Here is a 15,495-nt window from a genome sequence, read left to right on the forward strand (position 1 = left end):
TTAATAATTGCTATCGTTTAAAGCGGATTTTAAACTTTTGCGTATTCTTATTGTCACTGAGAACAGGAAGTTTTGGATTCGATCTCTTGTAGATATAAAAAAATAACTTAAATTGATAAGAGCTTTGTGATGTAGACTACAATGGTATTTTAACATGAAATAACAATTTTTTTGACGTTACATATATGCTGATAAATGGTAATAGATATTGACCCGGGATAAAAACAAAGAAAGTAGCGGATGGTACGAATAAACATATTTTTTAATAAGATGTTTAAGATCCATTCCATAATTTCTTAGTTTGTCCATAACTAACAAGCAATAACTCAAAACATCCATCCAAAAAATATTTGATTTACTAAATACTGAAGACCTGCAGATGCATAGTTTTCTACATTACATTATCTTCCATAATTTGATACACTAAGCATATACCCTAGTCTATACTCTAGGTGTATTATTATATCTTTAGCTGTTATTAGTATAGACTGTCCTGCGTTTCCACATAGCCTTGCCACTAGCTGACTTATAATTCATTTGCGCTCCGATTTCACAAACTACAGCTGATGCAAATCCAACGTTATTGCATGTTCATCGCCATTACCATAATTTTGTTTGTTTTATCGAAGCGGAGTCCTTATCACGTTGTTCGATTAATCAGTTCAATGTTCCAATTTGTAGGTTATTGTGATTAACAGAATTGTGAATTGTGAATTCGAAGTATGAATGAATAAAAATGAGTTAGTAGGAAGTTAGAAGAATTGTGAGTAGGAAGTTCCTGGGCATAAGATTTATAGATAGATATGTAGTTATAATTTATGCAGTGTTTTATATTATCCATGTCATATTATGCTTTTGTAACCTACTTTATATCTAATTGACTTTGATTGAATATAGCTGAAAGACCAATAAGACATAAATATTGCGTATGATTTTTTTCTCACAATATGTTCTATTTTATTAGTTTTCTATAACATTTGCGTTCAATTTTCAATTAAATTAATCTTGAACTATCTAGTAAAGTAACCCCTTTCTACGCTACTATAATTAAGACCCTTTCACTTATCATCGATTGAAATGAATTAACTCAAAACCTAGGCTATGCTAATAAAAACTTGATATGGAAATATTAAAGATCAACGCACTTACATTTAGAAAGGCGATATTTTCCTTCAAGAGGCGTCAGGAAATAAGCTGGACCTTGCTCAGTACAAATCTAATGATGCCCCGTCAATCGATTCTAAACTTTAACACATTGTAATACATGCAGAAATCCCAGTTCCATAAACACTTTGAGTTGACAACGCGGATGTGAACAGCTTTTTGAACGTAAAAGCGCACTTGCTTACCTTCAGTTTGTGATATGGTATTTTGATACGTATGTGTGTGGGAATAGAGGTGGTTTCCCTTAAACGATTTAGATAGGTCAATATAATTGTAGCATAACTAGTTAAAATATAGGATATCCTACGTGGTATTCAGATCAAGTGGCTGTTACCAACCAACGTTTTGATAGCAACATTTTTAAAATGTTTTTGAATAAATAAAGAGCATGTTAAACTAAATAAATGGGGTTTTTCTGCAACTGAATAATTTTAAAATGCCAAAAACTGTATGTTTGTAATAGTGATGTTTACATAAGTTTACAGTATGCAAATATAGAAAAGAGCTTTTCCATCACCACTGCTGGTGATATGGAAATATTAAATTGTATGATATATCCCTCGAGATTTCATTTAAAACTGAGGTCTTAATCACATGACCCTCCACTGCCCAAAAACCTTGATGACTGTGAAATTGTAAAAAAAAACATACGCTACGCATAAAGAACTTTCTGCCCTAGAAAGGATTATTTAAAAATACTTATGACTGTTACAAGAATTCAAAGTTCTTTCTAATTTACTAAATAAATATAGGTCTCAATAATATTTCTTTTGGATTACTTTTAAAATGGCAATATCATTAGTTCTGTTTATACCATGTTCCACTTTTTACAGGTGGTCTGTTACTACACGAACTGGTCTCAATACAGGACGAAGACCGGCAAGTTCATGCCAGAAGACATCCAGCCTGATCTCTGCACCCATCTTATCTTCGCCTTTGGATGGATGAAGAAGGGAAAACTCAGTTCTTTTGAATCTAACGATGAGACGAAAGATGGCAAAACTGGATTGTACGATAGGATAAATGCGTTGAAGAAAGCCAACCCTAAGTTGAAGACTTTGCTTGCTATTGGTGAGTTGAAGGTTTTACTTGTATAGTTTTTTTAATAATGGAAAAATTTGATTCCTTTTTTTATTTTAAATTATCTTGAGATAGAGCTCATCCTCAGAGCGAACCCGCGTTGCACATTTAAGTTGCATAAATTAGATCAGAAAAACAATCTTTGTAACAAGTCGATGCTGTGCTTTTTGATCTATTAAATCTTACACAAACCATCTACACATTTATTGTTTTTGTCTAGATTTTTAGTGTAATTTTTTCCGAATAAAAGTCTTTACTTGCAACAAAAAATTAAAACCTTTATTGTGACCGGTAAAATTATACTGTCATTGTGTATACAGAAAGTGCGTAATAAAACCTCCATCTCCATATTTGAAGTGAATATTCCAATTTTTATGATTCATAACATTCATAAAATGTAAATACACAGGACTTCAATATTTTCTTATTTTCCTACACAGAATAACGCTTGAGGTGTGCTTTAGCAAAAAGTAAGTTATTGCATGACACACAGATTCTACTTACAATGTAAACACGGGTGTTACTTAAATAAGTAAAGAGAACACGGTTTCGCAAGCAGCTGTAGTGTTGTGCTTCGTGTCGATAAAATAATATTGACATAGTAAAATATATTTATGTTATAGTACTTATCTCAGTTAAAAATAGAATATTTTAGAAAAGCAAGGCATTGTAAACGTATAAAAGGATAGTAAAAATGCAATGATCACTCTTATAAAATAAAATGTGAATAAATACATCATTCATATGGATAAAAGTGATTTATTTACAAAATGAACTTCTTCAATTTATCTGTTGTTTAACAAAACGATTTGAAAATCTTATCGAACTGTTCATTATTACCAAATATATTCTCGACATTCTCAATTAAGTTTCGCCCAAAAAACTAAAATTAATTACCCAAAGAATCTAATAGGACACAAAGCCGGTTGTGTACAAAGAAAAGCCAATCAGCAACACGTTGAAATATATCAATTAACTTGAATTGTATACTAACGATTTCTACATTTCATGTACATATTAAGCGGTAATAAATATTTAATATAAAAGTGGCCACGTTCAGGCCCGGACTGTTGTAAACTACAATATGCAGAGGCCCTCTAGTTATACAAGACATAACATCTATATGAACGAAAATATCATAGTTAAATATATTCTTAACTTACGAATTAAAATAGTTCTGTCTCATCAAACTAATTCATAATATTAAAGACTAACAATAGTTAAGTAATAACACTTTACTCTGACTTATTACTGATTAAACTTTATTTTGAGCCTTCTGATAAAGCTTTATGTATATGCCAGATTCAGAACATTGCCAATATATTATCTTAATTATTACTGAATCTTATCTCAAACTTAACTAAAATATCGACTAAAGGTAATGGATGTTAAAAGAAAGGATAAGCGTTTAGAGGCCTTACGATTATCCGACCAAAGTCTTATACAACTAGAATCCGGCCCTGGCCACCAAGTTGCGTGACCGTACTGACTTACTGACTATAATTATGTTCATTTAGTATATCAATCAACAGTTATCGTGGATCAATTATTTTAATTTGAATAAGAGAGTTCCGGCGCAGTTCCGGTGTTTTGTTCCTTCAAGGCGATTCAAATTCTCTTCATTGGGTTTGTTAATTGATGAAATGATATGACATTTAATTGGATTTTATTTATGTTAGCATTCTGATAAATTAGAAAGGAACTTTTTTATAAAATAATATCAGTTTAAAGATTGTTTATTGAATAGCGTTTAATACTTAACTTGGTTAAAGATTTACAAGTCAAGAATAAGTGTAAACATAAATAAAACTTTTTTAATCCCTGAATCTCATACAAATCTAAAACACACCTTCCAATTATTTGAGAGATTTATAAGCAAAAAACTTGTTTGTTGAATGACAAAATAAAAATAAAAGTTAGAAGTTATCGATACAAACATTATATAAGCTACCTAGAAACCCTACCTTATAGTGTTTCCACAGATTAAACGATGTCATAAATGACGTATTACCAAAACCGACCCTCAAACTAAGTACCACTTCAAAGTTATTTAAACATCAATAAGCAGTTTCGTCATATGTTTTGTTTGCGTTAAGTTGACAATTTGTCTTACATAAGATTAATTACTTGACATACGGCTTGTTACATAAAATAGAGCCTACTTTCTAAAGCATAGCCCAGAACGTTTCCTGATATATTCTGATTTTTATTGCATGTATAGGAAATACGGTATTGTTTACGATTATAATAATTGTGTTGTTAATGCCGAGTAAACAGTCGTTTAAATTGGGTTGAAAATACTTTCAGTTCCTCTTTTACCGTTTTTGATAGATATAATTTTTATTCATTTTGTTAACTCTGATTACTGAACAAAAAAAGAGCGAGTGTGCCGTGTCAGAAATAAAACTTCTTTGGCAAGATTAAAAATACCAAAATCGTCACCTTACTACATGGCGTGACGGTTTATGTTATCGCTACTGTACATAAACAATACACAAAACACAAAAAGTATTTATAACAAATATCGTTATTGCCTAAATTATCGATAACTCATACCACAACACTATTACGGGTTCCCACGTAATAGCAATTTCACCTATTTTCTCGATATCGACAAAAACTCCTCACCATGCAACAATATAATCTTGGCGCGTAACTATAGTGTGAAAATGTATTGTTTGAATTAAGATCGAATTAGTTTTAATCGATTTTCCCATAAAACTGGCATTGTTACGAAACGGTAAATTCCTGAACCGAACATGATAATAATTTTATAAAAACACGTATCTATAGGCCACCAATATACAATAATGAATGAAACCATATGAACTGTATATATGTATAAACTGAGTAAACAGATTTTAGATTTAAAAGTTTAAGTAGGTATCTAGGATTCATTCTTAAAAATGTCATAAAATATTTTACCTAAAACCTTATGTATAGACGTGATTTTGTAACAAATCGAAATTTTATTTAAATTATACTGCCATCTATAAACATAACAGGAATTAGACGTAATTTAAAGAAACATCCACAGTATAGACAATTTTACGATCAGGAAACGGTTATATTTTGAACCTATAATTTAATAACATGCCCATATTAAGGTTCACTAAAGCCCCATACAAACAGATACAAGAGAATATTTACGCGTAGGTTACAGGCTTTGTAAATGGGTCTTAACTTAGCGTTACTTATTGTAACTTACGGTACAGCTGCGACTTACCGCCGCACTTAGATGTAAGTAATGATTACTTAGCATTAGGAGAGATTTAAAAGTAGGTATCAGAGGTACGCCGTTAACATCGCCTTAACATGTTATGTTAGCTGGATGTTATAAATGTTGAACGAATAAATACTTACTAATACTTTTATAACAATAATATATAATTTAAATATTTAATGCATATCTATTATAAGGCTGAAGAGTTTGTTTGTTTGTTTGAACGCACTAATCTCAGGAACAACTGGTCCGATTTGAAAAATTCCTTCGGTGTTAGATAGCCCATTCATCGAGGAAAGCTATATACCAGCTATAGGCGATATATGATCACGCTTAGACCAACAGGTGCAGAGGCACGCGGGTGAAACCGCGGAGCGCAGCTAGTAACTAGATAAAACAATGCAATACGTATACGACTGTAGGCACGCTTATAATGGATGAATAAACATTTCCTATTAGATAAAAACTCGATTTTTTTTAGTTCGTACTATGAAGGTTTGAAGTTCCAAATAAAATTTAAAATTGAAATACGTATGTACAATGAACAAAACATCACTTAAGCGTATTTGGAATATCTTCTTCAAATATAATAGTAATACAGAATCCTAAAAGCAACTGATCAATCTACCGGATAAGCCAGTCGAGAGGAAAGCCGGATTAAGTTGGCAAGAAAGCAATAAATAACTAGGAACAATAAAACTAACGATAGATCACTATTTCTAAATCACAATTCAAAAAGTTCTACCGTTCTTGTAGTTTCTTTTCCATTTAAGAAAGACTTCACTGAAGTTACCTATGTATTCGAGTAAAAAAAAATATAAAAGCATGTAAAATAAATTATTTTAACCGAAAAAAGTAGGTTAAAGTTTTCGGCAAATAAAATTTTACATCAAGCATTTGATTCCAATAAATTCATATAAAAACCAGGTCGAGCACTTCTAAATTGGGTCGAGGCCTAAACTGCAGGAATTTTTCCTTCCTATGAATAAGTTTATAAATTTGTTCGCAGGTGGTTGGTCCTTTGGTACCCAGAAGTTCAAGGAAATGTCAGCTACCCGCTACTCCAGACAGACCTTCATCTACTCGGCTATTCCCTACCTCCGTGACAGAAACTTCGACGGTCTGGACATCGATTGGGAGTACCCCAAGGGTGGAGATGATAAGAAGAACTTTGTGATGCTGTTGAAAGGTATGTGCTTAATATATAAAGGTTTTTAGAGTTTCGTTTATGGAGCAGTAAGCGAGGAATATAAATAATAATAAAGTCTAAAATACAAATCCAAAAAGTAAAAAGTCTAAAGTCTAAAATAAAAATACAAATCCTGAAATGAACCTTTAATGAGGCCAAAACTAAAAATAGCGTAAATTTAGTAAGAAATAAAAAACAGGGAGAACTTGGGTAAGCATTATAAGATGGAAGTAGATCTATAGATTGATTCTGTATTATGTCGTGATTTATATAAAAGTAAGACTGGTTATAGATAGGTACCAACATTTGAGAAGCCACATATAATAGTGAATACGCGAAAGGTTATCTCATATAGAATACTGACAAAATTTACAAGATATTTCAAGTGGTATTTGTTTAAGTGACAGTGATGCATTTACTCAAATATTATTTCCATGTATTAAAGGTACCCACGATAAATAATATATTTCAAAACATAATATACGATGATAATGACGGAATCTCATATTTATAAAAGACTAGAGGTCCGCCCCGGCTTCGCCCGTGGTACATTATTTCGCAATAAAAGGTAGCCTATGTCCTTTCTCGGGTATCAAAATATCTCCATACCAAATTTCATGCAAATTGGTTCAGTAGTTTAGGCGTGATTGAGTAACAGACAGACAGACAGAGTTACTTTTGCATTTATAATATTAGTATGGATACGTTGTCAGAAACATATTTTATAAAGATATAATTATACTACGATGGTCTGTTGGGATGTTTGTGAATCCCTAACCTTTAACATTTAAGCTAATGTTTTGAGTAGGAGTGGATGACATCGTTTTTTGTTGTGTCGGAGAAAACACGTGTCTCAGAGATTGTTTTTGTTTTTTATTATCCTATTATTTTTCTAGTGATACCAAACTTTTTGTTGTGTTTGTGCTGTTTGGGTAAGCAATAGAAAACTAATTTTCCTTTTGCAATATGGGTCCTGACCCTCCGGATCTTAATAAACCACCCGATTTACAGAGTGAGATGATGGAAGCAGAGACTACGGGCCACAAAAGGCTCCGTTCCGATCACTCCTCTAAAGACTCTGACATTTTACCCTCCAAACGCCATATCCCTGATCACGACTATACTATCCCAGCCACCCAAACTACCTATATTGACCCAATTCTTTTGAATCCCCCATCTTATACTGGCGAAGAGAGTGGACCATACATAGTATATGTGTCTCGTACTGAGGAAGACCCTTCGGCCGGCCTAAGTATAAGACCCATTAAATTCGGTTCGTTCTTGTATAAACACCGTGTACAGAATATAACTAAAGATGGTGTTAGACCTATAGGCCGTAATAAAATATCGGTACAATTTACTTCAGCAGCAGATGCAAATAATTTTCTTAATTTTTCAAGTTTAAAGGAAGCGAAATTTAAAGCCACTATTCCCTTGTTCCATATAACCCGTATGGGCATCGTCAAGGGTGTCCCTACTGAATGGTCAATGGAGGAATTTGTAAGTTACATAGACTTTCCAGGAGGATGTGGTAAGGTTTTAAAGGCGAGACGTTTAAATAAAAAGCAGAAAATTGATGGAGTTACATCTTGGACACCGTCCCAATCTGTAGTCCTTACCTTTCAGGGGCAAACTATGCCCAACAAAATATACTGTTTATACACTGCCATGCCGGTTGAGGTTTATCAATTTCCTACTATCCAGTGTTTTAAGTGCTGTCGGTTCGGCCATGTTCGTGAACAGTGCCGTTCCAAAGAACGCTGCTATCGGTGCACTCAGATGCATGCGGGTGATAGCTGTCCCAAAAAAGAAGTAGAGGCGTCCTGCCTCTACTGCTCCGGCAACCACTTTGCAACAGATAAAAGCTGCCCAGAGCAGGGTCGTCAAAAAGCGATTAAATTGTTGATGGCGACGGAAGGTGTCTCATTTGAGGAGGCATCTAAATTGATTCCATCTTCACGCAGAACATTTGCGGAAAACGTTAAGACCCATCCATCTACCATCCACTCAATAACTCCTGAATCTCACCTCACATTATCAAACCAACCTATCCCTACGGTTTCTTACAAAAAAACTGTAATGAGACCTCCCCGCCCCAGGGCTACTTTGGGAACCACTTATAATACAAGCGCTCATAACGCCATTGTTCGCGACGTTCCATCTTCCCTCCCCAATGGGTGCGCTTTAATTAATAATAATACCACCTCATCCTCGGCCCCTTCGCGCAATGAAAAACTTTTAGATATGTGTCTATCATTTATTGAAAGTTTAATAAATGAATACCCCGAAAAATTACCGTCCAACGTTGCCTTAAGATTCTCCCGCTTTTCTTCTATACTTTCAAACCATGGATCTAGTGTTCCTCCAGTGGAATGCACAGAGTATTCGTCGCAAAAAACATGATCTGATAGAGTTAATTGCCTTGCATAAACCTGTTGTGGCTGCCATCGCGGAGACATGGTTAATTCCTGGTTCTCATTATTGGGTTCCGGGATTTTCTTGTTTGCGTGATGACAGAGATGACGGTTATGCTGGAAGTGCTCTACTTGTAAACCGATCGATACCATTCACCCAGATTCCTCTTCCGTCGCACGGACGGTATTTCAATGCCGTCGCAGTGCGAGTCTTTGATATCTCCTTTTTATCTGTTTATATACCTCATCCTCATTCCAGTATTATCCCTGACCTATCGTTAATTATTTCCTCTCTCCCCCCTCCCGTGATAATTATGGGAGACTTCAATGGCCACCATACTTCATGGGGATCTTATATGTGTGATACCTTTGGACGACTTTTAGTGGACCTCTTTGATGATTTAAATTTATGTGTAATCAATGATTGTGCCCCTACTAGAAGAGTTTCCCCCATGCAAAATCCTAGAACTGTAGTCGACTTGAGTATTTGTTCATCTATACTAGCCTCCTCCCTTTCTTGCCGCACCCTCACCTCTACGTATGGTAGTGATCATTTCCCAATTCTCCTTTCCTGTTCCCGTAATGTTCATATCCCCTCCTCCTCTTTTCCTCCCTTACTTAAATATAAATTAGAAAGCGCTGATTGGGACTCTTTTGCACTCAATCTTGATTCTAAAGTAGCTAGTCTACCAGAAGTTCTTCGACAGAATTGTATGCTCTCATATAACTCCTTTGTTTCCTGTCTCCACTCTGCTGCTTCTGAAACCCTGCCTGTAAAGCGTACCCCCTCATCATCTCCCAGAAAAATATCCCCTCCCTGGTGGGATCATGAATGTTCTGAGGTGATTACTGAACGAAAGGTTGCCGAAGACAGATACAATTCTAATATGAGTTTCGAAAATTTTATTATTTACAAACGAAATGCTGCTCATGCGAAACGATTTCTTTCCAAAAAAAAGAAACGAGGTTGGATACGATTCTGCGAGAGCTTATCACCTACTACACCTCCATCCATTGTATGGAAAAATATTCGTAGATTCCGTGGTTCCCTTTCCTATGTCAACCCATCTTCCAATAATCCTGATATTTGGCTCAACGATTTTATAAATAAATTAGCCCCCCCTTTTGTCCCTTCTGCGGATCTTATTCTCCTACCTCCGTTTGATTTTATATGTAATAATAATGCTAATGGAATAGATAGCCATTTTTCTAGCCAAGAGCTGGATACCGTGCTTGAAGGCCTAAAGGATTCGTCCCCAGGGCTAGATGGCATCCCCTATTCATTTTTAAGTAGATCTAATAGTTCAGCAAAGTCATATTTTCTCAATTTGATTAATTTATTTTATGAGACCGGTTCTACCCCTGATTCCTGGAAATCCCAACTCATCATCCCCATTTTAAAACCTGGTAAAGACCCGATTGATCCTAATTCTTATAGACCTATTGCACTTTCTTCGACATTAGCCAAAGTTATGGAACATTTAATAAAGAACCGTCTGGAGTGGTACGTTGAGAGAAATAATCTCCTTGCTCGCTCTCAATTTGGGTTTAGGAAAGGCATGAGTATTTTAGATAGCCTCAATATACTTACCACTGACATACGCTTGGCCTTTCAGCAAAAAGGATTCTTGGTGGGTGTGTTCCTAGATATTGTATCAGCGTATGATAACGTCCATCTTCCGGTACTCAGACATAAGCTGTCTCAGATGAGTATCCCTGCGAGGATGATACGTTTTATCATGAATCTATTAACGATCAGATATATTCATGTGCGCGGCTCTTCTTCAAGTAGAGTTACATTTAGGGGCCTTCCCCAAGGATCAGTTTTGAGCCCAATCCTTTATTCAATCTATACGAATGATTTAGAAAATTCTGTTACTCCTTTTTGCGAAATCTTACAGTATGCGGACGATATTGCATTGTATGCTTCATCTGGCAATATGGATGATGTCGTTGAACGCCTTAATAGTGCAGTATCCAATTTAGAAAATTGGATGAATGACCATGGTCTGTCTCTATCGCCAGCTAAAAGTAACGTGGTAGTATTCACCAAAAAACGTTCTTTTTCGCCCCCTGCGGTGATTCTTGACAGTTTTATAATTCCTGTGGTAAGTAAGGTTAAATTTTTGGGTGTTGTGTTGGATCAAAAATTAAGTGGTATTGCACACATTGACTACATTGTACAAAAGTGCGAGAAAAATGTTAATGTGCTACGTTCGCTCGCCGATGTGTGGTGGGGTTCCCATCCATATTGCCAGAAACTCGTTTATAATGCAATAATCCGGAGCCACTTAGATTATGCATCTTTTATTTTTGAGCCTTGCAGTAAATCTGCATTGGTAAAACTAGATAAGATTCAATATAAATGTTTACGCCTCATACTTGGTGCGATGAAATCGTCTCCAGTTAACGCTCTCCAAGTAGAATCTGTGGATCCACCTCTGTTTCTTCGCCGACAGTATCTTGCCGATAAATACTTTTTTAAAATAACGCAGTACTCATCACATCCTCTCCTTAACAAGCTCCAGAATCTATTACATTCTCTCACCTCTAATACTTTACGTTCGCCATCTGATTTCCCTTGTATCCTTAAAAGCCTTATTAAGTTTTATCGCCTTCCAGACCCTTCTTTTCAACTTAATAATCACCCTTTATATTTAACAAATTACAATGCTCTAATTTTTAAGCCTTCCATTATTTTAAGTTGCGGTATAATTAAAAGTTCCCCTGACGCAAATATGTCTCTCAGTAGGCTCATTTCATCTCGTTGGCACGATTACAATTACTTCTATACTGACGCCTCTAAATCTTCAAATTGGCTACCAGTTGGAGTAGCTGTGTGGCATTCAAACTCTAAAACAATTCTGCAATATAAATGTCCTCCCCTTTCTTCTGTCTTCACTGGTGAGGCAACAGCTATTTTAGAAGCCATTAACTTCATCCACTCTCATAATCTTAAAAAATCTATCATCTTTACCGATTCGCTAAGTTGCCTTCAATCAATATCTTCGAATCCATTCCGTTCAAAATCTAATTTTCCTATTATTCTTCAAATAAGATCTTCCCTTTTTAGCTGCTATGAAAAAAATCTCGACGTCTTATTAGTTTATATTCCAAGGCATTCGGGTATTACTGGTAATGAGAAAGCCGACTCCCTAGCAAAAACAGCTGTGTCTAGCGGTACCCTAGAACATTATTTAAACTATTCATACGATCTCCTCCCCCTTGCTAAGTCTCGCCTGGAAAGTATGTGGAACTCTCTGTGGAATAAATCAAACAAGGCTAAATATTTTAGAGATATACAACCCACGGTTCCCTGCAAGCCGTGGTTTTCCAAATTTAAAAATATTAATAAATCTACAGTGTCAACCATTTGTCGTCTCCGACTAGGCCATGCTTCCACCCCAGTGCACCTAGCAAAAATTCATGTTCGTGATGACTCCTTATGCGAGTGTGGCTTAGCCGTAGGTGACAATGATCATATATTTTTTGAGTGCCCTAAACGAAATTCCTCACTTTTGGATCTCCTTCCCCCTGATGTTCCCCGTCCCACTAATTTTAAATGTTTATTGTGTTTGGTTCCCTCCTCATTTGTTAACGTTTTATCCAAATTTATCCACCTCAATAATCTTAAATTTTAATGCTTTGCTTTTGTATATGTCCTGTTTGGTTATCCAGGTAAGACTGATCCAACATTTGAACTGCTCAATCTCTTCCGTGATTTTTCCTCAACACAGAGCAACAAGTTACTACATTATAACCGTAGTAATTGAAATAAACGATCAATTTTGATCTGTGCACACATGACACTTGACATTGGCAGAATCCGTCCTCTATGGGATTGGGAAGGCCATAAACAAAGAAGAAGAAGAAGAAGAGTAGGAGTGTTTATGTTTTGAAGATGTAATCTTTAAAAGAAGTGGAATATTTTTCATATTTTTGCTTTAATGCGATAGGAAGTTGTATCCCAAAATGTGTAAGAGCGAATTAGAGAACCTAAAAGAGACAATTTTTTACACAGATTTACTCACGTACATAACGTATTAATCAATATTACAAGTACATGTAAGTATAATATTATGTTTACTTCGTACTTTATATTTAGTTAATTTAACAAGTACGTATCTTAATAGGCAATTAAACCAAATTCTGGGGCTTATTTCTTTAACATGAATGTATTTTAGAGACGTGAGTTCTGTCCGTTTAAAAATTATTGTTTACAGTCTTTTGAATATTTAATTATTATTAAATCATAAATGGGACTGGTTATTATAGTTCGTGTGTTCAGCCTTTTATACGTTTTTAATGGTTTTATTCACAAAAAAATGTTTGGAGGCGGAATTTAAAACGTTTTAATTGATAGGTAGATACCCGAAATGCTCATTTATATTTCTGATATATATCTATATATCGGTTAATAATAATTGTCGTAAACTTTATCCATCATTTTCATGGTTTTATCAACTGAAAAATAAAGGTTTATGGAAATAGTGGGTTGTGTCGAATGTGCAGTATCGATAGAATGTCTGTGGTTGCACCTGTCACCAGCCATTTCACCGCTAGTGATGTACCTAACTTATCGATACTTTTATATTTAATTTGAAAAAATAATTTGGTATTTTAAACTATATTAAAAAATACGTTGCTTACGGAACCTACTTCGTTTATTCAATTAAGGTTAAATTTGGTCATAAAAATACAATACATGTTTTGATCATATGCGTCAATAATTGAAATGCAAACACGGAAATGTATTGCATATTTTTATCTACAATGCAATGTAAAATATTTATTTAAAAACGACATAGTCTAGTGTTCGTAATAAAACGTATGCAATCATTTATATGATGTGATGATGCGGAATCTGTGACAAGGAAGAATTAGTGACGTTTAACAATAGTGATTAGTGACGCGAAGAATTTGTGTAGTGTTGGTGTAGTGTAATTTAACTTATTTCCATTTAAATATTTGCACACCCAGAAAGTGGGTAGAATGTATTAGCGCGTTAACATTGTAATAACACCTTTTTTGTAACTACATTCTTGTAAATAAATGAAATTTGAATTTGATGTATGTAGCATATAATACAAAAAAAGGATTGTACCTAAAATTGTGTTATATTATTTAAAAAACTATAGTCGAGCAAAGAACATTACCAGTTTCACTTATATTCTGTGAAATATTTGTAGCAAACGTTAATATTTTAATATCTTTAAACCCATCCATCAATAAGTAACGAACAGAAATAGTTCTAACTTACAATAAAGTATAATAAAATAAATGAATCTATCGATACCTTGAGTGCATCACTAGCGCAAGGTCACATCAGTATCGAGAGCTTAATCAAATATTTTATCGATAGCTGCAGCCTGCAGCTGACGTCAGCACTGCGTCTACCTTACATAATTCTATTTCCTATCAAAAAGCAACGATCGCGGAATCTATAAAACGGGCTCGCCACCTGACACAGGCATTAGAGCTGACCCGATATCGATAAATTCAATTTTTAATATTATGAAAACGTCCTTTGTGAAAATGGATGAGGATTAATGTGTGTATAATATGTTTTGTGCTTTTAAGTATTCTTCTAGTGAATAAACTTTTTGATTTATCTAAATTTTTGAAGGTAAACTTGTAGGCTCGACTTGGCACTGTTTCCATGACTACCTAAGTATGCTTTAAGGATATTCCAGAAATACGGTCATTGATGAGTAATACAAAACTTTCACATTATATTATTAGTAAGCTGTCTCTACATTCGTGTATTTTAAATCAGCGTAATCTTCTATAGAGATAAGAAGGGGTAAATAATAGTTAGTACATTAGTCTAACGTTGAGTCCGGCTTCAACATCATTCTATTTTTGACGTGACAACGTCTTATAATTCGATAGCCGGCTGCACGCACGAAAAAACATGACTCATGCGGCGTTACCTCGCGCTCTGAGGCGTTCCGTAAGGCTTGAAGTGCAAGCGAGAGCGCGGAACGAGCGACAAAGAAGCACAATCGGCTGTTGTCACGTTCAACTATCGTCAGTAAACCGACTTTACAGACAACCAATTTTTTTGGTTTTATCGATCCCTCTCGTTCGTTTTACTACGCACTATGTAAATTCGATTAGTTTCAATTTCATTCGAGGTTCACAGTATGCATAGCTACAGTAACTAGTTAGTATGTATGTTTGTGCAAAGGACATAGGTCAATTTCGTCAAACCTCGACACACGTTGCGTCATGTCACGAAGTCTACTCCGTACATATAAGGGTGTCTTCAGACGTGCAACGTTCTTTAATGTTTATTTTATGTCTTTGAAAGTCAAATGAGACTACCTTACTCAATTCAATTAAAATGTTATTTATCGTAAGAATATAAATTATAAAACACTAGAAGCATTAATTTTTTACGGACTTTTGTGCTTTTGAACCAT

The 15,495-nt window shown here is 34.7% G+C and overlaps 2 protein-coding genes across 2 annotated transcripts in view; both read left to right on the forward strand.

The window, feature by feature from the left end:
• The window catches only part of Cht7 (chitinase 7), a 104,614-nt gene that overhangs the window by 53,634 nt on the left and 35,485 nt on the right, over window positions 1-15,495 (forward strand). Inside the window, exons 4-5 of the mRNA XM_090104289.1 lie at window positions 1,998-2,235; window positions 6,477-6,656. Of these exons, the coding sequence (XP_089960415.1) occupies window positions 1,998-2,235; window positions 6,477-6,656 (418 nt within the window). The remainder of the gene's footprint in view (window positions 1-1,997; window positions 2,236-6,476; window positions 6,657-15,495) is intronic.
• On the forward strand, window positions 7,495-12,942 carry LOC149906270 (uncharacterized). The gene has a single exon (XM_090104749.1). It carries the CDS (start codon window positions 7,623-7,625, stop codon window positions 9,057-9,059), a length of 1,437 nt encoding a protein of 478 aa, XP_089960875.1. The 5' UTR covers window positions 7,495-7,622; the 3' UTR covers window positions 9,060-12,942.

This window comes from Colias eurytheme, chromosome 8 (genome assembly GCF_061535395.1).
Source record: "Colias eurytheme isolate Ceu_HAF_F1 chromosome 8, ilColEury1 Martin Lab GWU primary, whole genome shotgun sequence".
NCBI lineage: Eukaryota > Metazoa > Arthropoda > Insecta > Lepidoptera > Pieridae > Colias > Colias eurytheme.